Raw genomic sequence first — 21,705 nt, forward strand, 5'->3', positions numbered from 1 at the left:
CTGCCTGCATTGGTTGCACGAAATTTAGCATTCAGTGCATCCCAGAGCTCTTTTTCATCTGTTATGTGCATATACACATCACACAGACAATCAGCAAGAATAATCAGAACGCATCCAACGAAGAGAGTATTGTCGTCATTGAACTTTTTATGATCTTGCTCAGGTATAGTTCCTTCAGGTAAGCCATTACTAACTTCGAACACTTTCAGATGAGTAAGCTAGAGCATGTATTAATCTTCCACCTCCTAAAGTGCACACCGATAAACTTATCTGGCCTCAGTGCATCAGCAAAAGCAGCCATTGTTAACTCAGGAAATTGCCTACAATTAGGTTTTTGTATTGTTGGATAATTAGGCACAATTTCCATGATTAATTCCAGAATATTAAGAATGACGACAACAACTACTAACATGTGAAACTCGAACACAATAGATGCATTAATCAACATGAATAGTAGCAGGGCAAACGGCACAACATCCATCACTAAACAGATCGAGATATGTCTCATGTACCACTCTGGTGGAGGCGGTGGAGGCGGTGGTGGCGGTGGCGGCAGTGTAGCAGTCGCCGATGCAGCAGTAACGTTGTTAACGATGGGTCAAAGTAGACGGCATTGAAGACAACAGTAGGCAACACCGTCCGACTTGGACGGAAGAGGACCCATGATGAAGAGCTTGAGCAATCACGCAGAGCGCTTCCCAAAAAACTAATTCGCCCTCTCCCGTACAAGATCGCAAAGGCGAGCAGTTCCGGAGACCTGCTCTCTCGTTCGCTGGTGTACACCGGCGGGAGGGATGGAGTAGGCTACGATGGCAGTGCAAGCAGAGAGAGGTGGGAAAACCCTAACTCATGTATCAGATGTGTTTTTGTGGTAGCCAGGCAAGAGATTATATAGGCTCAGGAAACCCTAGGAAACGTCGGCCACGCTCACGTCGCACACACGTTTCGAGTCGGTTACAGATAGCCCACGGTCCGGGAGCAACCCGAACCGACTAACTGTGACGCGTCCGTCCAGGACTCTATTCGTTTTCCTGAAGTGCAAAAAGAAAGAAAAGTCTCGGCTTGAGGCTCAATCCACTCACCACGACCGTGACGCGACACGTCGTGACGTGTCGAGACGAGCAAGCGAGGAGGGGGAGGAGCGCGTGTACCACTCCTATTCTCACTCAATTACAAGTGGTGGAACAACCCAGCTTATAAGGTGGTCTAACTTCCTCCCAACTTTCCGTGTGGGACTAAATTTTCCACCTCTTGCCACTCCCTAGTGAGCTGCCACCAACTTAGACTCAAACTCACAAGGGTTGCCACTATGTAGGCTTTGAGATTTATAGCGAAATATGAAATCTAATATGGGCCACTATATGTGGGCCCAATATTTCAAGAGAACCATGGATTTGGTGGGGGTGGCGATGGTGTGTTTGGTGGGGGTGGCGTGTTCCATGTGGTCACATTGACATCGAGGTTGGTAGCCTTGATTTTATCTCACTAGTACAATACCGACTATTAGAGATGGCCCCTCGGGCCCCATAACCTTAGACGGCCGAGAATTCAGTTATGTCTCTACTAATTATGGAGGCGGTGAAAAATACCAGCCGTTTCTTCTTCTTGTTCTCTCCTTTTCATTTCATCATCTACACCGAGGTTTGAGGGTCTCGGCGAGGTATCCCTGCTTGGTGTTTGGCCTCCCGTGATGGTCTCGAGGTCGGTACATTTCCTAGATGACTAGATCTATAGGGTGAGGACGTCTTTTGTTCGATGTTGCGACATCTTTAGAACCGGGAAGAGAGGGTAGAGAAGGAAGATAATGCATCATGCCGGCTAGCTAGGTTGGGTGTCTCTTGTGTGGACGGAGTGGACGTTTTAACTTTTTTTTGCTTTCTTTCTGTTTATGTTTCTCTTTGTGTGCTTGTTGTGTTTGGTGCATTCATTTTGTTCATCAACACTCTTGCATCCTTCCGCCGTCGAGGCTTTATTAATCTAAAGCCGACCGGGATGTATTTTATCTAAATTTCCTTTGAGGTCCGTCTTAAAACAACTCTTGCAGTCATAAGCTGTGCTGTAAAACTAAAGTTGAACCAAACCTAAGCTCAGGTGTCAACAATATTCCTCAGCAAGACCTAAGCCAACGGAACTCTGGCTGGCACCATGCGGATGTAAGCATGATACATGTAAGCACTTGTCCTGCGACGACGCTTTACAGTCTTATTCTTCTCCCTCAAGCTAGAGACTGGGATGAGGGAAATGCATGCATGGTTTCCACTAGCATCTCATCTCGGCGGATTACGGTGCACTAGGAAAGGAAAGGCAGATCTCTTTGGTGAGCTTAAGTGGTGGAGGCAAGAAGCATCCGACACACGCTCCACTACCACTAGCAGTAGGATCGAGGCGCCGATTGGTGGTGAGACGCATGAGCCATCCATCCATGATCCCGTCCCATCGCTGAGAGGGACGAGTTGAACTCCAAGGTAAGGTGGAGGGAGATGAGTACGTCTTGGTTGCCAACAAATTAAGATCACGGACAAAAGCGCGCGCGCGCGCCATCCAGTGTCTGTACGTACGTGGAGCTCTCCGCCACGACAGGAGTGAGTTGTGTATCTCGATCAGCCGCCGGCAGGGTTGGATTGGATCCTGCGGATGAGAGACGACGGGCCGAGACGGCGCGATCGAGCTTAGCCGATGTCGGCGTGCGTGTGGACGTGGACGCGCGCGGCGCGGATGAGATCCCCGTCGTCTAGATCGCGTCCCTCCGGATTTCCTACCCCTGCTGTCAGACTGGATTGGGTTTCGGCTGGCCGCAGCGGCGCGCGTCGCGGCGGCCGGCGGAGGCACGTGCACGTAATCGATCCAGGCTCGGCTTATCCTCTCCCTGTCGCGCAATCCGGCGACGGGCTCGGGTTGGCTAGCCCAGACCACTTGCCTCGCCTCGTCGCCCACACGATGGGGCTTGCCTCGTGTCACCTCCACTTCTCCACGTCTGCACACCACCGCCTCTCCTTTTCGTGGCGCACCGCACCGCTTTTTTGCTGCCTACATAGCCGATGGTGGTGGCTTGGAAATATCGTGCGAGGATCCGCCTTCTTGTCCACTATAGCAAACTCCGATATTATGGTCGTTCCCCTGCTAGCTGCTGCTGTGGTCGATGCGTGATGTGATGCGGCCAACATTCCTCCTGGCCGATGCATAGGCGCGCGATGGCAACTTGCAAAGCACTGCTGTCAAGCTATCTCAGCTTTTGCTGAGTGTTAGTAGAGAGATAATGCGAAACAAGTTTCCATCGGAAGGAAACCGCAAATCTCATCCATGTTTTTGTGGCCATTACGCGAAAAGTGATCACACCTCTCGTCTTCATAGTCCTCACTACCACCATAACCTTTCTTATAGTGATGCTTACGTAGTGACCTATGCAATAAGTTCAGCATTCCTTGTTTATAACTATTTTCGTAGACTTAACCATGCGAGAGAACATTGGAATGTTCAAGGCGCACGACAAGCGAGAGAGCTTCTATACAAAATCTCTAAATGAGAACAAACTCGTAATTATTTAGCCTTTCACGCCGCAACTCATTTTGAGATTTTTTTTTTGAAAGCTTGAGATTTGTGAGAATTTTCCAAAAGTTCATAACAAAATTGAAGCACGGTTTAAACTTGTGGTAAAAACAGTTGTAAGATATATTATACGACATTGGTCTTAGATTTTTCCAAAAAAGATTCCGAAGCATCGTTTAGACTTTAGACCTTTATGGTAGAAATTACAAAATCTATAATTCTCTAAATCTTCTAAAAGTTCATCCAAATTTTGATTCAAATCCTTGTGGCACGGGAAAGGGATGAGAATGATGTGTCGGCAAGGGAATCACCTGCTTCGAGGCGGAACGAGGTGTACAACGTTCCAACGATTGTAGGTGCATATTCATGCTACCATATATCCCTGCATTTTGTATAAATGGGTCACGTGGGCCCTGCCAATCTTTTGTACCGGCAATATTGAACATGTTGTGGTGTACACATGGTAGATCAAGATGGTTGCACATGAGACACATATTTACACAGGTCGGGTGATTCGGCACACACACATAAAAACCATGCTCATGTTTGCAACGAGTTGTATTGCTTCCGTCACGTATGCTAGAGTTTGGTACATCGCAAGGTTAGATTTCATATCGATTAGGTGATCCTTCCTTAGCCTTATATAGTTTGTTGGAGGTAGGGTTACAAGGTGATGATATACATATAAAATGTATCTAGGAACTTTTTATACTTTATAGTTTTCGGGAATCTTCCGAATTTCAAACGGACATAGGATTTTTTTTGGCCCGTAACAACATTTTTGAAAATATGAAGACTTCGGGTTGAAGGAAGACACTTGAAGGTCAACGCGGCGCCTGGTTGCCCCATGGCACGACCAAACCTTGCATCCTAGCCATGGGTGGGTCCCACCGCATGGGACCTCCTTTTCCCTTTGCTTCCCTGCCAATGGATGCGTCTTGCCCTAAAATCGATTATATATACGCCCCCCCCCCTTCGCGATTTCAAGATTAGGCGGACACGAACAGAGAAAGCATGAAACAAAGACATACCCTGCGAAGATTAGAGGGGGAACGCCGCTGGAGTAGCCCCTGGTTGCTTCTCCACCTCGATCAATGTCATCTCCATCGCCTCCATGATGAAGAGGAGGTAGCCCACCTCTGGATTATGCATTTATGACAGAAGCTCGACATCTCTTTGTTTGTGTGTGTGTGTGCATGCGCGCTATAATGCTTTAGAACCAGATGAGCTACCTTACATGATTATGGCCGTCATTGTAATTCCCATAGAGTGGATCTTTTGATTATGTGATGATATATGAGATTACAATTTTTTCTATTATGTGTTTGATGTATATGTATATGCATATTATTATCCTATTCATGTATGTATGTTCTGCTCAAACTAGTATGTTCAGCCGCGTGTGCACACATGTGTTAGATGGAGTAATTGGCAGTAGCAACTAGATAGTGATCTAAAATTTAGGACCCGCTATGATTTTTTACCTTTTCGTTTGTTACCTAATTAGGGTTAAAATGAATGCATGTGCTGCAACCATCTAGTGACCTCAAAAGATGATGTCATTATGAGGTATCATGTTTTATATTCAACATGCATTATGTCAAAAGTAAACACAATACTCTATTGGTCTTAAACCTAGTATGCAAAGTTGTCTATTAATAGAGGAGTTTTAGTAGGATGTGTTGCGACATCTCAACATGCATCATGTCAAAAGTAAACACAATACTCTATTGGTCTTAAACCTAGTATGCAAAGTTTTCTAATAGAGGAGTTTTAGTAGGATGTGTTGCGTCATCTCAACAATAGGGAGATATACCTATATGAATGTGAATAAAACACTCAATACTGTTGCGTTGGTTATCTTGTCTTACGAAGCTATATTTGTGTCACCATGCTTATGACAGATGAGTAATCAAGTGATCCCATGAACCCGATCCATATTTAAACATAAGATCAACCTTTTACTTTCAGAAACACATACTTTTATTTCCTGCAATTATTTAATCTGAAAATAAAAAAACATTTATCCCTTTTGTACTTATAGTTAACAAATTGTTTGCATCACTCTCATCACAATTGCACTATTTTATATCATTGCATTTGCATATATCTTTAGTTTTATCTTTGTTTTGTTTTCATCTTATTTACGCACCATGTGCTAACTAGGAGGTTGCAAGTTAAAATCTCAGCAGCAACGCCTCTTGTTACTTTTTTTTTGGTTTTTCTATTCGAATCGATGCCTTTGATACAAATATTTGATTATTATTTTAATTAGCATCGAGCATTTGATTGTTACTTTATTTTCTTTGGTTTTTTATTCGAATTGATACCTATGATACAAATATTTAATTATTCATTTTATTAATATCGATCAATTATTTGATTGTTATTTTATTTTATTTTATTTTTCTATTCAAATTGATGCCTATGATACAATTTTTTTATTATCAATTTTATTAGCATTAAATATGAAAAAAGATTCATTTATAAATCATATTATACCTACTTTTGAAATAAATTTCTAGTTCAACTTTTAAACATGTTAGAAACTTTGTACTACGATATCTTGACTTCTCATATTTAAATTAAATAATTAATTGACATGCAAAAAATTACTATAATTTTAACATATAGAGATTGAGGTAAATTTAACATAGTGATATTCCATTCCTCTTGTGGGAATAGTTCTTATAATAGGCTTAGTTATATACGTATACTTGTTGGAATAATATACATGCATCAAAATCATTTGATTAAGGTAAATTTGATAGGACCCACTTGTAGGTCATTTTTGGGATCCTTTTGATATATTATAATCGGTTATTATTAGTTATATATTTCAAATGAGATAGGGCCCCATTTTAAAATTTCGTACATGGCCGTGAATTTTGTCGGCCCGGTCCTGCACATCGGCATAGTTGGGGACACATGACAATTACTTTGGTTTGTAGGTTGATCGAAGAGGACGAGGAAGTGTCTACTATGTCCTTGAGCGTTTGATATTAAACATTGACTTTAAACCCGAGTCATCCCTTGTGGGAAAAACATCTTTACTACGTCGTCACTATGCCCATGGAGTCCCGAAGAGTCGATGTACATGTAGGTTGTTGTCATTGACAATATTTTCAGGCATCATTGCCGAGAGATAGCAGACATCTCATCACCGGTATTTCATGGCATCATTTTGAAACATTGTTTTTTTCCTTTTGATCTACAAAGCAGAGCCCGAAGGTGCATGTGGAGACGAGTAACAAGGACTGCACTACTCTCATGATGCTCTTCCTCAAGCTCTTGCGGCTGCGCTTTTAGTGCTAAGATCACGTTTCCTTCTACTTGAGCTGGATTCTCGATGTTAAAAGCGTTAGAAAAAAGTTTGGAACGACATGATTTCCGATGACATGGCCCAACACAAGGCACACTAGTTAGTTTACTAGGTAGAGTCCTAGCACCATTTGCGTCTATAAACCTTTAAGACTCTGCATCTAGTTCGCCCAATCCTATTTCTATCCCTAAGGAAAATTCTATCAGATCGATAAAGGTGACATCATGCAACATGGTAACAAGGATTTAGTTAGGATTTTTCCACACCAACTTTTTAGTTATGGTAATTTAGTTAGGATAATTAGTTAGGCCAATTTAGTTGGAGTTGATAAGCTAGGTTCATTTAGCTCTTTGTTCTCTTTTTTTTTGTCACCCATCGCTAGTGCCATATATTAGGGTAAATTAAGTTAGTGATAGAATTTTTACAATTCTTAGCATTATTAGTTAGACATTAGGGTTGCTTAATTTATAGTCTCTCTTACATTACATGGACGTCCTATTTTTTTTTCAATTTTGTGCACAAACTTTATTTAAGAAATCGGCAAAACCGACCGTATGCATCACATGAAACCAGCCATCAATAGGAGCATATAAATCAATTAAACAAAATTTAGGTAAAAAAAATGTCATTTTTTTGTTCTTGGATGATGCTAATAGCGATGTTATTTCAATATCAAGCATAAAACATGCAACTGTTGTTAAATGTTTACCGAATTCACTCTCCGAGATGCCTTTTCAAACACTTCAATTCACACTCTAGAATATCCCATGACTTTGCATATCTAATAGTACATGAGAACCACTCCTAATTAAGATATTTATATATACCAGTCGTGTATATGTTTTAGAATCTCCATCATGATATTTAATGATATTAAAAATTTATATATCCACACACACATATACATAGACAAACTCATATTCATTCACTAAAAAATGTATGCGATTGTGGATAGTTAATTTACGAAAGAAACTTATTAAAACATACAATTTAAATTTAGCAGAGGCAAATTGTCGAGTGATGTACATTACAACCGAATAACAACATGACTATAACTTATTTTTAGGTACATTGTTATGTGTTTACTTATGCTATTGAATTGTACTCGGTCATTAATGATATAGTACAAACGTACGTTCAAACATGTATTATTTTTATGTTTCTACGATGTCTGCTTGGTTTGGATCGGGACCGGTGGTACTTAAGAGTACATTTCCTGCAATAGTGATTTAATTGATATTCATCATATCCAAATACTCCCATTTGGCATAGCTATTGCTCTCAAAGGGGTACTCATCGAACGATGATTTAGGGAGTGTAATTGTGAGCATAGTCAAAACTCTTCAGATGGACTGTTTTGAAAAAAGAACCCTCAAAAATTGCATATCGAACAGGATAGACGATCGACGACGAAAAATCCAACTTGAAATTTTGTAGGAAGTCTAGACTTGAGACAATCAAAGTGTATTAGGGGTTTTTATTTGTGTGAAAACTTGAAAGCATTTCATGCCTACTGGTATGTAATCCTTGGATTGCCGTAGCATTATCATATAGGAGTACACTCGTTTTGCAATACTTGGGTAATTGGCTGTAATTGGCAGCTGACAATATTCCAGCATAGTTGCATGATCAAGTTCATTTCAAGATCTTGCACAGGTGTGGACTACCCTCCTGAAATTCCCCCCGTGATGATATCTACTTTTGCTAGCAGATGTGCAGAAAGAGAGCTGGAGACCACGTGAAGCATCTCGTTCAATTCTCATTGTTGCGGTATAGCGGAATCGAAGATGGCTCGGACCGACTTTACGCGTACGCTACTGGTCTCGCAAGACACGTGGTTTTACACCACGTATGTGATTTACGAGTGTCAGCCTCTTCTATTATAGTGAAAACAGAATTGCACTAGAAAGCTTGGTAGATTCTTTATAAAGTCTACACGAGGCTCACGCGTATATGACGAAGTTAATGGTCGATGGCTTGAGATTATTGTCATCTCTTTCTATCGAACACCCTGGAACGGTTAATAAGAAACAAGCGGATACACGTTATGGCTTTGCGTAAGTAGATGTTCGATCTAGTGACGTCGCCTTTGAAAGCCGAGTAAAACTTGTTCAACTAATTAGAGGAACGTCTAATTTGGTTTTGCATGGGCAACCGAGGTCATGTGGCATAGCAATATTTATTGCATCACATGTTTATGTTAAACATGTTTTGTTCTATTCTTATACTAGAGTACATCATATACGGGAGCAAAATAACGTGGTGCCTACAACATTGGAGGTCGTGCCGGAACGACAAGAGAGAGATCTTGACGTGAAGAAAAGGCTATACCATATCACATTTAACTGCATGTGATGAATTAATCCTTTTATGCATCTTGTAGTGCTTAGATCGACAGTAGCATTATAAGGTGATTCCTCATGGCAATATTAAGATATTAGTGTTTCCCCAAATATGCAATGTTGCAAAAGTTCAGCGTTTCTAAGCACTTCGTGTTAATCGGGTGTGATGGATCCCTCCGTTCATATATACAACATGTGTGAAACTATTTCTCACACATGTGAAGATAGTTTTGCACATGCGAAATATTTAGGTTTACTTGACGGGCCTAGCATATATAGATATGGGTTTGGAACACAAGGACCAAAATGTCAAATACGAATCACATGGCGTTGTGATTGACGATGATGCGTTTACCATTGATAATAAAATATGTCTCAATTTTTGTGTTCTTGGATAATGCTAGTAGCGATGTTATTTCAATATCAAGCATAAATCTTGCAAAAGTTATTAACTGGTTACTGAATTCACTCTCCGAGAAGCCTTTGCCAACACTTCAATTCACACTCTAGAAGATCCCACGACCATATATATCTAAAACTACACGAGAACCACTGCTAATTGAGATGGTTATATATTAGAGTGTATGTTTTAGAATCTCTATCATGGTACTTAATAATATTGACATGTATATATCCACACACACAGAGATAGACATACTCATATGCGCATTCACTACAAATTGATGCAATTGTGGATAGTTAATTCATGAAAGAAATTTATTACAACTTACAATCTAAATTTAGCACGAACAAATTGTTGAATGATGTACACTACAGCCGAATAACAACACCATTATAACTATTTTTTAGAAACATTGCTTTGTGGTTACTTATGCTAGCTAACTAAATAAAAATGTACTAGGTCATTAATGGTTGAGTAGGAACATAAGCTCAAACAAGTATGATAGTTTAGTATAAAACAACATTATTTTTATTTAACACGGATGCACGTTCCGTTTGCCCCGGGCCAGGTGGTACTTAAGATTATTTGATATTCGTCGTATCTAACCACATTGCTTTGGCCGAAACATTCTTATGATGGCTGTAATTGGTATTCTAATATCTCCAAATCACGTGTTAACATATTAAACATCAAACGCAAAACCAAGTCGAGCCATTAGATCTATTTGTGTCTGATTAGAAATGCGCAATTTTTTGAGAAATGTATGCTAATTCATTTAGATATGGAAAATAGCCAGATACCCATGAAACATAGTTACGCACATGAATGTAGTGTAGATCTATTGGTTTAGATATATGAAGACAAGACTGTATGTATAAATTTACAATTTTGTGAAGCAAACAATTTGAGCGTGTTTTTCTTCAACATTTACGGACGCCGCATATCATCCCACGGACATCTTGTGTGAAAACCCAAAAGTGCTTTGGGCATACCGGTATATATAGATCTGCGTAATTGGCTGTAATTGGCAGCTGACAATATTCCAACATACTTGCACGATCAAAGTTCATTTCAAGATCTTGCATAGGTGTAGACTGTCCTCCTGAAATCCCCCCTGTGATGATATCTACTTTGGCCAGCAGATGTGCAGAAAGAGAGCTCGAGACCACGTGAAGCATCTTGGCATTTTGCCGGAACTCCGCACCTCTTTCTCTCTTTGTGAAAGGAGGACAACACATGCATCGCATTTCGAAAAAGAAGGAAAGATGAAAGGGGGCATGGAGCTACCTCGGGTCCGTGCAAACGCAAACGCAGCTCCACACCCAGGCCCTGCTGCGTGCGACGCATCGGAATCACGTCCTCTCCTTTCCCGCAAGTCCAGAAGGCCGTGGCGCTGTTCTGCGCCTCTTTTACTTTCTTTCTGGGATAGATGGATTTGTTTATGGATAGATAGAGGCGAATAAATAAAGCTGGACGAGGAGCGACATGGCGACGGAGGTGTGTGCGCAGCGGGAATAAACAAAGGAGTGCTCGCGTCAGGGTCAAAGAGCGGCAGGCAGGACAGGCAGCGCGGGGCGAACCCGAGGCGCGACACATGGAGCTCGCCAGGCATGGCGCCGCGCGCCGTATCGTGACCGAGCAGCCCCAGAGTGCCTGGAGGCCCAGCCCAGCCCGGCCCATCAACCACTCCAAACGCGCCGCCGCATCCGCCGGCCGAGGGCGACGGGGCTGGCCGGCAGAGGTAGATATAGGCGGATGGAAGAGGTCACGGGAGTGGCCGGCCGGCCGGTGGGGGGCTGTCAATGCCTACTGCCAACCCACCTGCCCTCCTCGCCGAAGAAGATGCCGAGGTCGCCGATGGCGCTCCCGTTCTTGTCCTCTTCACTCGCGATGCACGCAATACGGGCGTAGAACGGGTATTTTTCTCGAGGTTTCAGATGCGGCGTATCGTTTATCACGTGACGACGGACGGGCGGCGTGATAACCTAGCGCTTCTCCGGTTGTTTCCCGTCGAGTCGAGCAAGAAGAAACGGAGCTTTCGCCGATTTGTTCCCCGCAGGAAACCCATTCGATCCGATTTCGGGCATATAATCTGCGACAAGGGGTTGCGTAGAGCGCCGAGGATCCGAACCGCCCGCGGATGGAACCGATGCATGGCGTCGACCGGCGACGAGGAGACAAGGAGAAGCGTCCAAACCGTCCAGGTCGCATCACACCCAGAGCGCACGCACCAGACTACTCCTTTCAGCGAGCTTCACAGTCCAAGACTCCAAGCCTTGGTATTACTTCCTGGATTCGTCACAGAACGGTCGCATTGCATAATACGCAGCCCGTTTGTTACACAAGAGATACCGTTTCGCCGCCCCTCGCCGGTGACCACATCCCATCTCCATTTCTGGCCCCTTACCTAAAAAAAGTATGGTGTGTTATTAGGTGCTAGGTGCGGGCGAACGGAGAGAATAAATATGCCTCAACTCTACTACCATATTAGCGGCTACCTTCACGATGACGTCTCAGAGTTTGTCAATTTGTGCTTGTCGATTCTTTACATCTGTGCTACTGGGGTGAATCTTTGGAGGCGCTGATATGGGAGCAGCACCCTCAAATTGAGGATGCAGTGCCGGTGCACCCCCATACAGCTGTGCCAACGCCAATTTGGGGGCATCGGTGGAGATGCTCTTAGAGCTGATCTGGTGCGGTGCATCGTTGGATGGTCGGAGCGTTGCCTTGCGATTTTTTTTTGCCTCTACTTGACTCCCACACTAGTGGCTACCCTCACGGCGACGATTTGGAGTTGTTGTCAACGTGTGTTTATCGATCTCTCGGACCTGCCGAAACATATGTGTCGTCGATGTTGTCATTGTCCACGACAATGCTAAGTACTAGGGCAAGGTGAATGTTTTGGAGGAAGGATTCAAAGGTGCTTGACCTCCCCTATTTTATTGATGGGACGCGGTAGATATTGATCTAAGAAAATACATGACTATCCCCAACTGACGTGCCACAACAATATATACCTCCCCCGAACAAGCATTTAGGCGTTGTTGGAGTTTAACGACGACCATCGATTTCGGCAGTGCAGCAAAGTCCAAGGGACATTTTTTTTTATCTGGAGGATAATATCTTTAATGTTTGCAGGACAATAATGGTTTTCTCCTAATCTGCTTTTTAGTTTCCACATTTGTTTACTTAATTTTTCTCTACTAATAACAAAAATACATGGTTGCTGTCAAGAAAAACTCACAGCCCGTTGAACCGAGCAATACAAACACCGGTATTTTTAGCAGCAGTATATCCAGCTCCACACTCCATGTATGCCCGTACTCCACTTTTCCCCTTGTACCACACGTACATCATTGACCCCAGCCAGCAGCACCGTGAAAGTAAAAGTAAAAGCGTACTGTACGCGAAATGAGACTGAAACTGCCATGACAAATAATAATGTCCTTATTTTCCGCAGGCTTTCAGCAAGGCTGGCGTTTGAAAAGCCCAGCGAGCATTCATTCTCCTCCACTGCCGTTGCAATTGCATTCATGCCTCAGACTATCCTACTGCCAGTAGGACCGGCAGGAATGGAGGAGATAAAAAAGTTAAAGTTAAAACGGATAAAACCACGACTCGTTAACTTACAGCGGGACCCACGCTAGCTCTCACAAGGTCACGCGCCGCTCGTGTATAAAACGCCCCATCCTTGCTGCTATCCTCTTTACGCACCATCTCCACCACCGCTTCTCCCCGTCCCGACCGCCCGCGCGCTTCCTCTCCTCCGGACCGAAGCACCACCACTTCCCACGACGGCTCGTCCGGCGAAGACTGCCATGAGGACCAGGAGCGGCTCTCTCTATCTCGGCGGTGGCCGCGAGCACGCTCCCGTGGCCGGGAATAAGAGGAAGAGGTCTCCCGCCGCCGCCGCCGGCGAGTGCTGTGGTGTGCGAGTGAAAAGGCAGGCTGGGGGACCGGACTTCCTGGACGGGATACCGGATGACCTCGTGCTTACTATCCTCTCGAAGGTCGCCGCCACCGCCTCCTCGCCGGCCGACCTGCTCTCTGTCCACCTAACGTACGCCGCTGCCCTTGCTCCGTTTAATTCATCGCCTTGCCTCCCGAATACCTCTTCCTTCTTCCTGAAGTCTTCGCAACTGCTCCGTTCTCCTCTCGTGTTCCCTCTGAACACTTGGGGGCGCGGCGCTGCAAAAACGGAAGGAGCAAAGGATTGGGATAACTTCAGACAGGCCACTAACAGCGTTCTCATTTTTTGATGTTTCAGTTGCAAGAGGCTCAACGGGCTTGGCCAGCAGGACATGGTGTTCGCCAAGGCCTCGCCGGCGTCGCTGGCCGTCAAGGCGGCGGCGTGGTCGGAGCCCGTGCAGCGCTACCTCAAGCGCTGCGCCGACGCCGGCAACCTCGAGGCCTGCTACATTTTAGGCATGGTAAGAGTCGACGCTGAAACCTCGATGGTTAAACATACTGCATGCATGCCGAGATGAAGTGCTGATGAACGTTTTTCCTATGTGCAGATTCGGTTCTACTGCCTGGGCAGCCGGAGCGGCGGCGCGGCGCTGCTGGCGAAGGCGGCGGTCGGCGGACACTCGGCCGCGCTGTACTCGCTGGCGGTCATCCAGTTCAACGGCAGCGGCGGCGCCAAGTCGGACCGCGACCTCCGCGCGGGGGCCGCCCTGTGCGCGCGCTCCGCCGCGCTGGGCCACGTCGACGCGCTCCGGGAGCTGGGCCACTGCCTGCAGGACGGGTACGGCGTGCGGCGCGACCCGGCCGAGGGCCGGCGCCTGCTCGTCGCCGCCAACGCGCGCGAGCTCTCCCTGGCGCTCGCCGCCGCCGCGGCCAGCGCGCCTCACTCCTTCGCGTCGGCCCTGCCCCTCGGCGCCGTGGCCGCGGGCGTGGGCGGCGCCGCAGGCTGCCCCCTGCTGTCGGACTTCGGGTGGAGCCTGCCCGAGGCGGAGCCCCACACGGCGAACCAGTTCATGTCCGACTGGTGGGCGTCGCGCGGCGTGCAGGCGTGCGCAAAGAAGCAACCTGCTCCCGCCGCCGCGCCAGGCGGCGGTGCGGAGGCGAGCGGCGACGGGGACGGCGAGCTGCGGCTGTGCTCCCACATGCGGTGCGGGCGCAAGGAGACGCGGCGGCACGAGTTCCGGCGCTGCTCCGTGTGCGGCGCCGCAAACTACTGCTCCCGCGCGTGCCAGGCCCTGGACTGGAAGCGCGCGCACAAGGCGCAGTGCGTGCCCATGGACCGCTGGCTCCTCGCGGCCGCCGCCGGCGACAACAACGCCGCCGCCGCTCCCGCCCAGTGAACCCGAGCCAACCCAACGGCAGCATGTAGCGGCAGCACTTGCCGGAGTAGCACAACCAACCCCGCCGGCGTGGTCCACGGCGCAAACCGGTGGACCAGGCGTAGCGGCGGAGGGAAAAAAGAGGAAGCATTTCTGCGTTTTTTTGTGTACTGAGGCCCGTTCCAGTGTCGTCTTGTCAGACGTACGTACTCTACTAGGGAACCGCAGACGAGAGATTCTACCGCGGCTACTTCTTCACTCGGTTCTCTCTCCCTAAATTAAGATGAAATTCTCGGCAATCTTATTTCAAACTAATTTAAAATTGGCTTACTAGACGTTGTGTTTTTCGTCGCTTTGTGTCTAGGCGTTTTGGATGGATGCTGTACGGTGTAGAGTACAGCACGGACCCCTACGTGCCTCTGCCTCGCCGAACTCAATCAGATTGTAGAATCGGTGGCCGTGCCGTGGCGCCGTTTCGTGTGGTTTTGGCTCTCGAGGGTCGGGACAAGTTGGAGCCATCCCTGTGGCCGCTGGTGTTGGACTTTGGGAGGTGGAATCCATGTAGGCTACCGCTAAAGTGACACAAGCTTTTGTTTTTATTTTCTACTTTTTCTGTTTCCTAGGACTTGGAAACATCAAATCAAACAATTCAGCATGATAAGCTATCTGTATACTCCTACTAGCCAGCTTTATTTTTGTATTTTGCTTGAATACGCAACGGCCTACAGCTGTGCCTGCGTACTGGAGTACACGTACGGCTGAAAACTGAGAAAATTGGTCACATGATTTTTTTGGTTTTTATTATTATTCAGAAAGTAGTATAGTAGAATCATCATTGCCATGATGAACGGGTACCGGAACCTGTTGACCCAGGGTGGCACTGCAACCACAACACCATCCTAGATTCTCAACAACAATTACACTGTTTTTTATAGAAAATAATACAGTGTCAGAATAATTACATTGTAATTTTGCCAAGGAGACGACAAAAACTACAGTGAATATTTCGGCGTATTGCGGAGATGCGCTGTGACAGGCTAATCGTGCGAAGGTACGCTGCGGGCTGTGTTTACTATGTGAAGAATGTGCGTCGCGCTAGGATTTCCACGACATAGACATGAGCGGCTGTGGTTGCTAGTGAGGCCTCCAACGTAGACGTCGGAGAAAAGAAATACGGAGTAGATCAAAATACTACAGTATTAGTTTCATGCTGAAGCGAAAGCACGGCCTGAACCGACGGCCGCTGTCCAAACTTAGACCGGATCTAGCACTCTTCTACCCGCTTCTCCTGCACACATCATGTGACTGTACGACGTACTACCACACGATATCTTCGCTTTTGGTTCTTCAATTGTTATGACGAAACTAAATTTAAATACATACCCCAATGTAAGTACCCTATATTCGTTCTACTCCCCTCCCCCTCCCCCCCCCCCCTCCTATGATAGACATTTAACTTTGTCTAAATTTAAATTTGGACTACACGATATACAATCATATTCATGGCAGTGTCCGACCTAGAATTTTACGGATGGATATGCCACGGAATTTTTTTACAAGGATCATACAAATCAAACACCACCATGCATGACGAATTGACGATAGAGTCCATCCTTCTGCTCCGGACGAGCTTTGGAGAACACCCAATCGCATCATGCAAGCCAATGGACTCCGCTCCGAATGTCACCGCCTCCGCTATCTTTCGCCTAACCATCTCAGTGTGTACATCGATGTGCAGACTCTCACCGCATCAGCCACCAACACCACCGCATGCGACTGCACTACATCCTATCATACAATTTCTTCAGTTTTGGTGCTTCAAATGTTCTGACGAAAATCAAAATACCTACGCCGAACGAAAGAGGAGAGGCGGCGGCCTAGGGTGAAAAACCTAGAGATTGGTTAACATACAACAATGCTATGGTGGCTATAAAGTTCTACAATAGTTCCATATTTTGTTGTAAAAAAAAAAGTCAGTTTCAAATACCTACGCCAATGTCTAGATAGGAAGGGCATAACGGGTGGAGAATTAATTACCAGCCGTGCTCGGTCAGAATTTGTGGTTGTGTCCATCAGTGCTGGCGGCGACCAATGAAGAAGGGCTTGCCGATTTAGACGATCATCTTCTTCAATGTATCCACCTCCCTTCCTACACATGCAGGTGGAGTCCCTCCAAGTATCCCACGTCGCCTACCACAGGAACAGGATGATGCCATTACTCCAGTACACCGTCGTCGTGGGCGTCCTGCGACTAGGCACGTTACGCTGAAGCAGGTGCGTTACCGAAGCCTCGGAAAATTCCAGCATCGTGATGCCAGCATTTATTCTTCTTAAGAGAATTAGAAAACACTTGGGTTTGTATCCATACCAGCACTTGAAATAATCAGAAAAAGAAAGAGATAAATGCTTGTGATCGTGCGCGGGAATTGTGATATCGGCGCGACATGGGGCCAGGGAACCGAATATCTTTTTCGTTTTCGTGAGGAATCTAGTGTACTGATTGACCTTTGGATGCCTAATTGTTCCGATTTGTTTTCAAGTGCTGAGCATACATGCGCGTGCTGCGACTTTAATCAGGGTGCAATTAAACAAGCCAACAAAACTGTCTGGGTCACTTCGGATCATCAAGTACCAGTCCGAGTTCGTGCTGGCTGGTTGCGCCGATTTTATAGGGTTTTCGTGCAGGGTTGAGATCGGGGAGAGCAAGTTAAGCAAGCAACTTAGCTGTTTGTTTAGTGCATAATTCTTGCACGAATGATTCCCTAAACTAAATTAACCTTGTGCTAGAGGTCGTGCACGGTGCAAGCAAGCGAAGCTGATTGTGCATTTGTGCTGGTTAGTCCCTAGTGCTGTTTTTCTTCTCTCCTTTTACTGTCGTGATCCGGCCTGGGGTCAGGAGCCCCTGGAGGGACCAATTGATTAACGCTTAACTTGATTCTCCTCCATAATTGTGAGCATTGATGGTCAATGGCTGCCAAGAGACAGCATCTCTTGAGAAGTCTGCGCCGCATGCCATCTTGTCCTGCAGTAAATGACGGTCGAATTAAGGCTTTGTTAGTCGTGAAGGGAGTGTTACCTTTCTTTTTTTACAAACTCAAGGTAGATGTGTATACAAGAACACCACAGCTGGGGTTGCAAGCACGAACCCGCTATCCCGTATACTCCATAAAAAGATCAATCTTGCGTTCCCTCAATCCAAAAAAAAAAAGATGTTAAAGTTTTGTTTAAATTTAAATATATCTATACACTGAAACATATCATATGCATTCGAATTTAGATAAATTTTTGACATCCTCTTATGGATATGATAGAGGTAGTATAAATATATTTGAGACCAACCCGTTTATAAGAGCATTTGATTTTTGACATACCTACATGCAGGTATGCTTAGCAGACCCCCAATCCGGTGTTGCGTCGCAGTTTTTGGGTTTTAGGCTAAACACATGCCCGAATAGATACTCCATTTCAGCCCGCATCGTGACTTTGGATAGGGGGTACTCCATCCCGACCCGTGAAGCCCTTACTTAAGGTGGCCGCAAGGGCTCGGATGGGGTAAACTCCCATTTTTCCTCGCCTCCTCCGCCCATCGCCGGCCACTGCTCCGCCTCCAATCGACGGTCTTCCCCGCCTCCATTCCCAAATCTCCGCTGCCACTGCACTCTCTTCCACCCCCTCCACCTCCATGCGAGATGACCCCGACCAATTCGGTCGGTGGAGGCCGAGGCCGGGCCGGCTCGGCGAGGAGGCGCACAACCTTCGTCGTGCGAAGCGACAATCCATCCGCATGGAGAAGGCGCGTCGCGGGTACGTTATCGTGGACTACGCCGACACCTCCGACGCAGCGAGGTGGAGACCGACGATGAGGACGCTAAGTGAAGCGCCACCGCCGATTCCCCCAAATCCCGATGAGGTTGCATAACCCCGGGCTAGCTAGGTGATGTGGGTAGGAACTTGCAGTGCAGTTCCTCTTTCGTAAAAATTGTGTAAAATTTGTGTTATCTGTGTGAATCGGAAGAACTAGTTTGAATTTTGTCGCGCCAAAATTGATGTGATTGCGTTTAGGGTTCGTCTTTAGGGTCCGTTCTACCGCCTCTGTTTTTCATCTGCTAATTGCAAATGCAGGTACGAGCGGATGGAGGGTCTGCTAGACATGCTCTCACAACAGCGCACATGCTTAACGCTCTCATGTTAGTTCGAGTATGCCGGTATTTGCACAGTTCGGCTTAAGGATCACGCACATCTTGTTACACCACCCTAGTAGTAAAAGCAATCCGATTCTAATGGGACACACATAATGATAAATATGAAAATGATCTCTAGTTAGTACTCATCACTCAAAGAAGGTTGTTTCACCCCAATAGCATTCCCTAGGTTTAGCTACACACCGGATATAGCCTCCAAATAAAATGTAATCAAAAAGACAATTATGATGAATTATATAGCAAGAAGTGGCATCATAGTTTGCACTTACAATAATCATGTACCACTTTTTCCATCTAGCCCAGAAATGATGCAATTTTGATACATGTTTTTTGCTTGCTCATGGTGCATTAATCGTATCAATGAATTGTACTTGAACAATCTTTTGAAACTTGTGGGTTTGTTTCTATTTTATTTTGAAAGTAATGAGCTCGTTCCATCTCGAGAGCCCAAAACGAATTATTGTACTTCCACCACTTTGGTAAGTTGATAAGTTTTAGCACAATGTTAGCCATGAGATCTACGTAAGTGTATGCACATATTGATGATATCTGCTTTCGTACTATGTCTCTAAAAAAATGCGATATCAGTTGGAGACTTTTAGAAATTGCATTGTGTAGTTCATGCGGAAGATTACCCCCACTAGTATTGATGTTTTCAAAATTCTGACAAACACAATGTCCGTGTGATGCAGTTGTGATAAACTTCAACAAAAGCTGAGTCTATGACATTTTTGGTGTGTGATGCAAACAAATTTATTACCGTATCAAGTTAATGAAAATAAAGTCATATATCTGCAACAACGCGATGATGTTTGACAAAGCATTGACAATGTACACATATCTTACTCTACTGTCGGTGGGTCTCATGGAGCCCATAACTGAGTTAGTTCACTCCAAGACGATGGTTATCTACAAAGTTAGGCATTAGATCCATGGCCAGTCCATTTGGCAGGGTAGAGGGGTCCTCGCCCTGGGGGCCACGCGGAAGGGGCCCGGTGATGTGCGCATTATCCTTCGGGTACGCGATATTGCTATATCTGGTGCAGATTATGAAGATGGATAGGCACAAAGACTCAACAAGCTGGACCCGCATGTAATATCAACTTGGACTACAAGAAAGAAGACTCCAATTCGTATTCTACTTGGACTGTTGTAAACCATAGCCTGGTTGCATATATAAAGCCAGACAGGGGGCACTCAATACCTAAGATCATACAACGATACGTCTAGACATCATAACCCGCATATTAGAACTAGACTAGATACAACAACTCCACCTACGGTGGCCCCATGTACTCATATATTCATATATTTGATTGCTAGCAGGACGTAGCGATCCTCCACCGCAAGGACATGAACCTGGATACGTCGTGCCTTGTCTCGCTCCCGGAATCTCCATCGTCGCCTTCCGTCAACCCTAAGCCCCTCATAGTGGGCATTACCGAGGAGCCGCCTCGTCACCCGGCTGAAGATTTGTTTGTGTACTTTTATTAGTATACGGCTTTTATGTTTTAGGCTTAATGTCAAGACATATTTGGCATCAATATTATGAATATTTTTTTAAAAAATATAATAAGGAATCACTCACTTGGATGAATAGTTAGCATCTATTATGAATATTTTTTGAAAAAAATAGAGAGGGGAGGGGGCAATTGTCCCTTTGGCACTGCGCATCTATCGCAACACTCGACATGCCCAAGGTGATGGAGATCGAGGCAGGCGGGGTTGTATACACGAGGAGGCGTCGTCCCTATATCTTCACGGTGGCCTACGTGGTACCTTTCGCCTTTACGCCGATGCCCATGATGAACTCTTCTTGGGTGATAGTCGCCACGTGCACGTGGGTTGAATAACGTGACCTAGTATGTCATCACACCGCGTGCTGCGGTACAAGGTGAGACAAGTATTGATCACCAACGGACTATCAATTTTTATCAGGCTGGTGACCTTGATTGAATGCTTGTCTGACCCCGAGTTGTTGTATTGTCGGTGGCGTTGTATTATTCCGTGATGGTGTATAGGTACCTGGAATCACTCACTTGGATGAATAGTTAGCATCAATATTATGATTTAAAAAAAAAATAGAGGCGGGGCAACTTTCCCTTTGCTACAGAAAATCTCCACCATCTTAAATAATGGGCACTTGGTGTCGTATGGCCCAGAGGACAATCGAAATATGTGGACCGAGCCTGATTATATCCATACATGGTTGTTAGTTCAGCGTTCAGAAGCTCGGGAGTTTCCGGAGTTTGGTGCAACCTAATAGGGATAATCGCACAAGCTTTGTTCAATCAATTTGGCCAATGTTTTAGCACCATAATTTTTGGGGTATTGTTATACTACCTCCGATTCAAGGAATAAGGCGTCCTCGTTTTACGTGTTTTTTGTTTGACCAAGAATTAATTCAAATATATAAAGATTGTTTGTATGAAATTAGCATCATTAGAAAGTACTTTTCAATACGAATCCAACGATACTAATTACATATAATATAATCAAGATTATGTTGCTCAATTTTTATGGTCAAAGTTCGTCTTGGAATACGCGTGCGCCTTATTCCTTGGGACGGAGATAGTATCTGTTTTGTGTGTAACGGTGCTTGCAC

At 45.4% G+C, this 21,705-nt stretch overlaps 2 protein-coding genes across 2 annotated transcripts in view; both read left to right on the forward strand.

The window, feature by feature from the left end:
* The window catches only part of LOC124667971 (exocyst complex component EXO70A1-like), a 52,141-nt gene that overhangs the window by 29,274 nt on the left and 1,162 nt on the right, over positions 1–21,705 (forward strand). The gene's annotated exons all lie outside the window — the stretch shown is intronic.
* Positions 13,339–14,919, forward strand: LOC124662530 (F-box protein At1g67340-like). Its single transcript, XM_047200357.1, has 3 exons — positions 13,339–13,673; positions 13,881–14,043; positions 14,131–14,919. The coding sequence occupies exons 1-3, from the start codon at positions 13,432–13,434 to the stop codon at positions 14,917–14,919; spliced, it is 1,194 nt and encodes a 397-aa protein (XP_047056313.1). The 5' UTR covers positions 13,339–13,431.

This window comes from Lolium rigidum, chromosome 6 (assembly GCF_022539505.1).
Source record: "Lolium rigidum isolate FL_2022 chromosome 6, APGP_CSIRO_Lrig_0.1, whole genome shotgun sequence".
Lineage (NCBI taxonomy): Eukaryota > Viridiplantae > Streptophyta > Magnoliopsida > Poales > Poaceae > Lolium > Lolium rigidum.